The 9,938-nt window shown below is 33.1% G+C and overlaps 1 protein-coding gene across 1 annotated transcript in view; it reads right to left on the reverse strand.

Annotated features, from left to right (window-relative positions):
- The window catches only part of LOC108733578 (cAMP-specific 3',5'-cyclic phosphodiesterase), a 565,440-nt gene extending 556,174 nt beyond the window's left edge, over positions 1-9,266 (reverse strand). Inside the window, exon 1 of the mRNA XM_018464776.1 lies at positions 8,971-9,266. Within this exon, the coding sequence (XP_018320278.1) occupies positions 8,971-9,251 (281 nt within the window). The 5' untranslated portion in view covers positions 9,252-9,266. The remainder of the gene's footprint in view (positions 1-8,970) is intronic.
- Between the last annotated feature and the right edge of the window lie 672 nt (positions 9,267-9,938).

A 9,938-nucleotide genomic window follows, 5' to 3' on the forward strand; every position in this document is an offset into this window, starting at 1 on the left:
ATATAGCTAGCAATCTACATTTGATTTATTTTTAAAAGAAATGTATTTATTGGTAATTTATTCATGTTGTTAATATACACACTGCAAGTCTTAATTACTTTCATTTTACTGGAATAAAAGACGTTCTAACATAAATACTTTTAGACACCTTTAAATATAGAAGGATAATGTAGGTACCATTAAAAGTTTTATCCAATAAATCGAAGTATTAAGCATGAGTAAGTTTTTTAGCTGACTTAAACCCGGATTAAAACTACACAGGCTTCCATTCACTTGTAATAAAATCACGTTTTAAAAATCACTCCTTTTTTTATTATCCTATCTGCGACCTATCTTTATTTTCACTTCCCCTGCTTTGACGCATAAAAAATCTCATCGGCTGTAACCTAATTAAGGGTACGACAAAGTTACATCATTATCGAAGCTTGAAAAGGATAATCTATAAAGTTGCCTGTTCGACGCAAATATTTTTTAACTATTTGTATTTAACTTAATTGCACAGTCGTTAATATTGGAAAAATTACCAACATTTTTAAAGAATTCGCTACAGATAAATGCGTCTTTTTAGGGCTGTATCTTAAAATCCCTATCGGAGATGCGACCGATTTTAAAATTTTTGACATGTGGCATATTTGGTAAATTATAGTTTCAAATGAATTATTATATGAGTTTCTTTTTTGAATTTACACTCTAAAATAAGCTTGCAATGCCATGCGTAAAATCTTAGTTTTTGAGAAAATTATATTTAGTTTTAAAATTCGCGCTCTGATATTTTCCTTAGTCGACAAACTTTGATCTGATGATATATTAAAAAAAAAAACAGTACATCAACCACTTCTCGCTTCTTTTTTTTACTGTTCTACAAATGAAGGCACTTCTTTGCTTACGGGCGGTTAATTTAGAAATTCGAAAAAGGTTGTTAAAGGTGTATGTTTGGAGCGCGGCGCTGTACGGGTGCGTAACATTCGAAATGAGGTGTTACAAGGAAATAGTGAGGACGCCGTGGATAGAGGAGGTATTAGATAAAATAGGAGAACAGAGGTCACTATGAAAGTCAAAGGGAAATAGGCGTGATAGGTTAATAGGAGGGTTCGTTAGAGACGTATTAGAAGTAGAAACAGGAGTTAAGAGGAGTGGAGCTAGACCTAGATTAGATTACTGTTCACAAATAGCTTTACGGAAACGTCAAGATTAACTCAGATTAGGAAAAAGTAGAGGCGTGTGTAGAACTGATGACATGATGATAATGAGATGAAGTGATACCCTCTGTACCTATGCCTAAATTTGAGGTATTAGATGCAAATTCAGCTCAAACTGTTTAATCCTATTTTACGAACAAGAGAAAATCGTGAATTAATAGTTCCTACATTTCCAATGAAATTCTGCTTTAAATTTAACCTCGCATCTATTGTTTATAAGTATTATTAAATTCGTTTGTGTGTTTCCCCCAAATCCCTTAACAAACCACTTAATATGTTAATTAACTTACACAATTTTGTATTAGTATTAAAATTATAAGCGCTTATCATGCAAATTAACTGATATTATCAATTAAACCAAAATTGTATATATACCTAATGTGGATACTTAATGGGTGTATTAACTATTATCTACATATTAACAACAGTAGTTTACGCTAACTTAAAATTAGTAAAAGACAAATTTTGATTGCACCCTAATTTCTTTGAACTTCTCATTTTTCAAGAAAAAAGCTCATTGTAGACTCCAGCCGTGAATGCCTCCAAACTTACAAAAATTCAATAGTTTTTATTTATTAAGCTTTAATTTTTTAGTTAAAAATTCAAGCATTACGTGATAATATGTAATGTAATAAAATTTTTCGCTGACAGTAAAAATAATTGATTTCCAAAATTAGTCATAATGTATGTTAGTATGTTTTAATGTAAATTATGTCTACTGAGCTGAACTTAACCATCATTATAAAGTTGATTCAGTTCATTAACAGTAATACCTGAAAATGCCGAATTTTCGTTTTGAAAGGCTTTAGACGAAGATCAGAACTTTCAAGAAAAAGTCGTAAAACTTAATATGTTCTACTTCACTTCAAAGCTAACTCGTTATCCTTTATGGAGAAGTCTGAAAGGACCCAGAGCTTTCTGCTGCGTAAATATGAAGCCGGTAATTTATGTTGGTCCGTTGCCATCCCATCGTTTAGGAACCGAATGTTCCTTAAAAGCTCCATTTTACGTAAAATTTGTCGGACTAAATGACTCATAACAATGTAAGACCGGCTGTGACCTGTGTATGTGTATCACTTCACATTTTTGAACTCCCAATCCCAAGACTGGTTGGACACGCACCTCTCATTCCTATCCTGAGCTAATCTCCGCATTTCCCTAAAACTAGAGTAACCCACATCCTTAACTATTTGCGAACAGTAATCTAATCTAGGTCTACCTCTACTCCTCTTGACTCCTGTTGCTGCCTCTAATATGTCTCTTACTACACCTTCATACCTGATGTTTGTTGTGAGAAAATAAATTTTAATTGAAAGAGTTCTTTCTGGTATTCTCACTTTACACGCCAAATTAATTGCGAGCAAACTATTTTATGTAAATGATAACGATTGTTGTTTTAAATATTTAATAGTCAACACTTAACTTACACGTAGAATTAAAATAAAACTAAATAAATAAAATTAGATGTAAAAGTATAAAAGTAGGCTCTATGATTGAATATGAATTGATTGTTGCTTGTTGATACTGTTTCGATACTGATTTGATACTGACTCGATACTCTCTTGATACTGATGAAAATGTGTATTACTAATTACATAAATAGCTTCGCCAGTGGGCGTTAACAATAACATTGAGGGTGCAAGGCGACCCTGTCAGTCAGGTCAATACCCCATTTCAGGTACAGACAAAATAAGTGAATTTAAATTTGGAAATTACAGTAATATAGCGAACGTGACTTTACAAAGGAAGAAATGTTACAATAAGATAGTAGAATACATTATAAATTTTATGGTTCCAAAATACTGAAATTACTGTTTGCATTTGATAAATAATATACCTGGTTTAGCTAAATAACAAAATGAATAATAAAACTGAATTTGTATACAAATAGAAAATAAAACCTAAAATTTCCGACAATATTAAAATTAGTATGCAAAATAAAATAAAACATAGTATTGTAAAGATGCAACATGCCGCCCGCCTTGAACGACTGCCGTTCAAAATGTAATTAAGCACTATAACTATTAGACTAATATTGGTAAGAAATTTGTGATATACTTAAGGAAACAACTACAATAGCTTATGATTAATGTAAAGTATATGTAGGTAAAACCTAAAACCGCAATAGAAACGACATCACTAATTTTTGCTTCTATTGGCAGCGGTGATAGTTTTTTGACACTTCTTTTGTAAATCCCGGTTTTAGTTTTCACTAACTACACGCACAACACTGTCTTGACCGGAGTGAAGTTCGATGATACGACTAAGACACCAGTACATGGAAGGAAGGTTATCTTCTTTAATAGTCACCAAGGTGCCTTCATTTCCATTCAGGTGCCATTTTCTTCTTGTGTGAAGCTCATTTAAATATTCTTTATGCCACCTTTGCCAATAATGTTGTTTTATCCTTTGGATTTGTTGCCACAAGGATAATTTGTTGATAGGTAGTTGCGTTAAGTCCTGTTCTGGTATGCTCGTTAGATAATCTCCAATAAGGAAGTGGGCAGGGGTTAAGGCAGCTAGATCATTAGGATTACAGGATAGGGGAGTTAAGGGTCTGGAATTTAAGATTGATTCAATCTGGATTATATAAGCGTTAAATTGTTCATATGTGAACATTGTGTGACCTATTGTGCGATATAGATGATGCTTAAATGCCCTAACCTTTGTGATTTCATTTTTAGCTCCTATAAAATTAGTAGCATTGTCCGAATAAATGTTTTTTGGTTTACCCCTTCGAGCAATGAAACATTTGATGGCCTTCATGCACATTTCCGTCGTTAATTCTGTAACGAGTTCTAAATGAACTGCTTTTGTAGTGAAACAGACAAATACTGCTAGATATGATTTGATTTTGTTTCTATTCCTAAGTTTCTTTTCCTTTAACAAAAATGGACCACAATAATCGATCCCTACATTTTCGAATGACCTGGATTGTGTAAGTCTCGATTTCGGCAATTCTCCCATTATATCATTTGGTAATTTAGGACTTAACTTAAAAGTTTTCGCGGATGCATCAAACACTATCCTAATTTTTGATGTTAAATTATCATTTTTAATCACTGCTTGATGAGGTATGTTATTCCCTTGTAGTTTGTTATCATCGTCAGTTATTTCATTCATGTGTCCTAAATCTAAATATTCTTGTATTGCTTCGTTGTATTGTTTCTTTACCTGTAAATTTGTGGATAATTTTCTCTCTAGAGAATAAAAACGCTGTAATGCAACATCATATGATTGACCTAGTTCGTCCCTTTTATTGTTAAATGGTAGATTTACAATATACCTGCCATCTAAGTTGCGTGTCGTTGTTTTTTGATATATTTCTTTGCATAATTTTTCCTCTAATGATAAATGTTTTTTATAAGGTACTTCCTCTACTTCCCAGAATGTATTAATTTGTTCATCTAATGACCTAACTATATGACAATAATTGTTGTAATACTCATTCTTTTTTTTCTTTTCGCTTATCCCTACTTCGCCTACAACTAACCAACCTAACAGGGTTTTTTGTAAAATAATATCAGTCTTATCGCAAAGCCTAATTTGACCGATGCTTAATAATTTATAAAATAGTGAGGTTCCTAATAAGGCATCAATTTGCGCGGGCTTGTTAAATTCTGGATCAGCCAATTGAATATTTTTTGGAATCGATAAATTATGTTTGTTTATTTGACGAGATGGTAATGTACCTGTTATGCGAGGAAGAGCTATAAATTCCACATTTGTTTTGAAATGTGTTGTTAGCGATTGAATAGTAGCCTTAACACGAAACTTAGCACGTGTTGTAAGCTGCCCTAAACCTGAAAACGGTAGATCTATGACTTCTTGTTTTAAATTTAATTTTTTAGCCAATTGCTCAGAAATAAAATGTGTTTGTGAACACCCGTCTAACAGAACACGGCATTCATGTGACTTACCATAACTATCGAATATTTTTATGCGAGCTGTTCCTAGCAATACCTCTGTATCTGTTGTGATTGAATAACACTGTGTTGGACTATCAATTTCATCTAATGTTATATGCATTTGAGTATTATTAGATTTTTGTACTTGCTTATTGCTACTCTCAGATTTATTTGTATTATTTTGATTATTAGAAACATTGAAATGCAATAATGTATTATGTCGTCCATGACATGTCCTACATCCTGACGCAGAACATTTATTTGTTGTATGATTATCCCTTAAACAATTGATACATAATCGCCGCTCTCTCGCAGCATCACCCCTATCTCTTGGACTCAATGCTAAAAACCTTTCACATTTATATATAAAATGATGACCTTTACAAAATTTACAAAGTGATGTATTTTGAGTTCCTACAAATGCTTTTGCTCGAGGATTTGACTTTAAATTTTGATTAGAACATTTATAACGATTATTATGGTTAGTATTATTGGACAAATCTAATTCATCCCCTCGCGCTTGTTTGCTCAAAAAATCAGTTAATTCTAAAAAACTCGGCATTTGTGAATTTTCTAACGTTCTTTCCCACGCTCGGCGGGTACCTTTATCTAATTTTTGAATGATAATGTAAACTAATATTGCGTCCCAAGAATCTACGGGTTGTTTTAATGCTTTCAACGCATTAACGTGCATTAATGCTTTTTCCATCAATGCCCTTATATTGTGCGAAGATTCCTTTGAAACTTCAGGGATATCAAGAATTGCCCTAATATGAGTTTGAACTATAATGCGCGGCCTATCACATCGCTGTTTTAACAAGTTCCAGGCAACAAGATAATTTTCTTCGGATGCTGTTAGAGGATCAATTATTGAGGTCATTTCTCCACGTAGCGCATTTTTTAATAAATGAAACTTTTGGACTGCGGGAATAGCATTATCGTTATGAACTAACGATTGAAATGTATCATGAAAACTATACCACTCTATAGGATTTCCATCAAACGGTCTTATTACTATTTTAGGCAATAATGCATTAATTTGTTGTACTTTATTTTCAGAGTCTACAGATTTAACTGATTTAGAGGAATTTGATACTGAAGAACTTAAACTACGTAATTTTTGATTAATAATTTTTGCACATTTAAAATATAGATCATCGAATTCAGAACGTTCCGTTTCTTGCATATTTAATAATTCTGTTGATTCTATTTCTTCTAAATATAACTCAAATTCAAATTGGTTATCTGAAAATTTCTGAAAATATTCTTCTAATTTGCTTTTACGAGTTTGAACATCATCTAAATCGCACATAGTGTTATTATTTAGATAATTAATTAATTTCGATATATTTGCCTTACAGACAGAACGTGTTTTAATATAGGCTTTGCTTTTTGTGTCAGCCATGATAATAGAAATTGAATCAATCTTTATAAAAAAGGATTGTGTAGATACAAAGGAAAATTAGAGATTATTAAGAGCCTACCTTAGTGTTGATGATTTTCTCGATTGAAACCAAACGAGATCCGTGAATGTTGAAGTTGGAGTATGATGTCCACAAGATTTGCAATCCTCCTGGTCCAAACGGGAACAACAGGAACGACTTCTGCTTGACGGTGCTCAATCCAAATAGGATGTATTTGCAACCGAATGATTTGCCACAACACACAGTTGTAATAATTTATTGATGTTTTATCACTCGTTCTTTAATCCGGCTCGAAGGACCATTTTGTGTTTGTTGTGAGAAAATATATTTTAATTGAAAGAGTTCTTTCTGGTATTCTCACTTTACACGCCAAATTAATTGCGAGCAAACTATTTTATGTAAATGATAACGATTGTTGTTTTAAATATTTAATAGTCAACACTTAACTTACACGTAGAATTAAAATAAAACTAAATAAATAAAATTAGATGTAAAAGTATAAAAGTAGGCTCTATGATTGAATATGAATTGATTGTTGCTTGTTGATACTGTTTCGATACTGATTTGATACTGACTCGATACTCTCTTGATACTGATGAAAATGTGTATTACTAATTACATAAATAGCTTCGCCAGTGGGCGTTAACAATAACATTGAGGGTGCAAGGCGACCCTGTCAGTCAGGTCAATACCCCATTTCAGGTACAGACAAAATAAGTGAATTTAAATTTGGAAATTACAGTAATATAGCGAACGTGACTTTACAAAGGAAGAAATGTTACAATAAGATAGTAGAATACATTATAAATTTTATGGTTCCAAAATACTGAGATTACTGTTTGCATTTGATAAATAATATATACCTGAAATTGTAGCTAAATAATAAAATGAATAATAGAATTGAATTTGTATACAAATAGAAAATAATACTTAAAATTTCCGACAATAATAAAATTAGTATGCAAAATAAAATAAACCTATAGTATTGTAAAGATGCAACACCTGAGAAGGTGTCCTACCAACTTAATCTCGCCTATTCTTTATTCTTCCATAGAGTCCTCTGTTCTTTTATTCTTTCTAATACCTCTTCATTTCTAACCTTCTCTATCCACGGTATCTCCATCATTCGCCTGTAACACCACTTTTCGAACGCTTCTAAACTTTTCTTTTCCACCGCGCCGAATATCCATGTTTCGCACCCGTACAGCGCCGCGCTCCGAACATACATCTTTAACAATCTTTTTAGAATTTCTAAATCAATCGTTTGCGAGCATAGAAGTGACTTCTTTTTATTAAAGGAGACTCGACCCTACACTATCCTTTGCTTTATATCCCTACTACTCCTTCCGTCCTGACTTATCTGACTTCCTAGATACATCCATTTTATTTAAAGCTATCTCTAACTTCACCTTGCTAGATGCTAATACTGTGAAATTGTTAGTAATTAAATATACAAACACACTAATAACAACAATAAACCTATTCACTTGGAAAAGGATTATCCAGGAGCTTCAAAGATACCTGTAATTTATCTTAATAAAGAGCATAATGTAATGTACCAAATTTACGGGTTTAGCAGTCAACACCTCTCGCTTAATTACCTTAAGGAGAATATAAATTACAAGACACCAAGCAGCTAATTTCGGTTAACCGCGTCGCATCACTTAGCTAAACTCTACAAGAAAATTTTCCTAGATAACATTGTGAGCAAATGCTTCAGGACATCGTTTATCGTTTAATAAAAGAGCAATTTCAGTTAAACGTTCATGTGAGACTGATTTTTAGTAGGCAGACTCTTATAGAAGACTAGAGCAGGTCGTCAGGTTCAGGTTTAGGCCTCCTCACAAGTAATAAATGAAATTTTGCACGCAGCTGTTTCAGAAGCGCTGGGAATCTCATTTTATGAATAGCAAAAAATTTTCGTATTTTTAATATACTTCTCTATAAATACTGGCGTGCGGCTAAAACAACTCCAGCAACAGGAGTATCGCTTGAATGCCTTTTACAAAATAAATTAAAAAGTTTGATTTACTACTTTTCATTTTGAATAAGTAATAAAAAGTGGAGCATCGGCCTTAAACCGATTTTGAGGCAGAACACATACGAATACTATCTTATTGAATTAAAGTCTTATAACCAATTGTATTAACTATATATAGAAAAACCCAAAACTAAACGAATGCTTTACCTAAACATTCAAGATGAAAGAATGTTCAAATTAAATTAAAATTTGTGTACAAGCAGTAACACTTTAATAGGTATGCCCTTTGACTATCAATTACATTATACTTTATACCTAACGTAGTAGAACTACAAGTTATAAAAAACAAACTTTTTTCAGAAGTTGGTTTAATAAACCGAAACGTAACACAAAACATAAAGTTGTTTAATTATTTGACCGCCACCCTGAAAAAAAAAAACAATATAAATTAATCCTACCTTTCGCTGGTTGTGATAGGTGCAACAGGCCAAGACCTTCTAGATCGAAGTATAAGTGCAGTTCGAAATCCTTTGTTTGGCATGCCCATCTGAGGTGCGGAGGTTCGTTTCCTGGACTTCCGCGGTCCCCACAGATGCTGACCTGGATGGGGTCCTTGCTCAGAACAAGACCTGCGCCCACGAGATAGCATCATATGTTCATGTTTTCGTTCGCATTCTTGTTCCAATCTCGCTGCAATCTCCTCTTGAACTTCGAAAAAGACCGACGACGCGGTCGACATGTTTTGCAATACACTCTCACCACACGCCGGACGCGCCGCACCAATCCGTAACCGTCAAATTAAAGGAGCATTTAGCAGTTTAATTATATTGAAAGCACTCGATACACTTCACGATTAATTAAAACGTCTGATGATAATGATGATCGAGAACGAGTCTCTCCATAATCGATAGCACGCCTGTATATACAATAAAATATCGTTTATTGTATCGTATATGGCTGAAACATCACTTTTTGTGACTTTCACCGACAACGAGAACCTGATGTTGACATCTGACATCTGATCTCGTTTTCTTTAATAAATAAACGCATCTTTGCACACATGTTTCTTATTAATGAAATCTATTATGGGTAATAACTGTTTCAGCGTTTTTAGTACAAAACAATTATTAAGAACAAGACGCCGATAGATTTGTATTGTATAATTTGCACTGTTTTTTCTATATACCGTTTCAGTTGGCCCACATCTATGATGGCTGCCAAAGTCAACTTTCATAGGCGTCATGCGCATGATGACCAACTAATATTATTAAAATACTTAAGATGGTTAGGTTATGTTAGCAGCTTTGTTTATAGCCAACTTCAAGAAGCTTGTAATAAACTAGTACACTGACTACACTTTTATGCCAGCTCTTCATGAAAGTATACGTATATCTATTACGTAATAAACAAACTATTTCAGCCATCA

The sequence above is a fragment of the Agrilus planipennis genome, unplaced genomic scaffold, assembly GCF_000699045.2.
Source record: "Agrilus planipennis isolate EAB-ADULT unplaced genomic scaffold, Apla_2.0 scaffold41, whole genome shotgun sequence".
Taxonomy (NCBI): Eukaryota; Metazoa; Arthropoda; class Insecta; order Coleoptera; family Buprestidae; genus Agrilus; species Agrilus planipennis.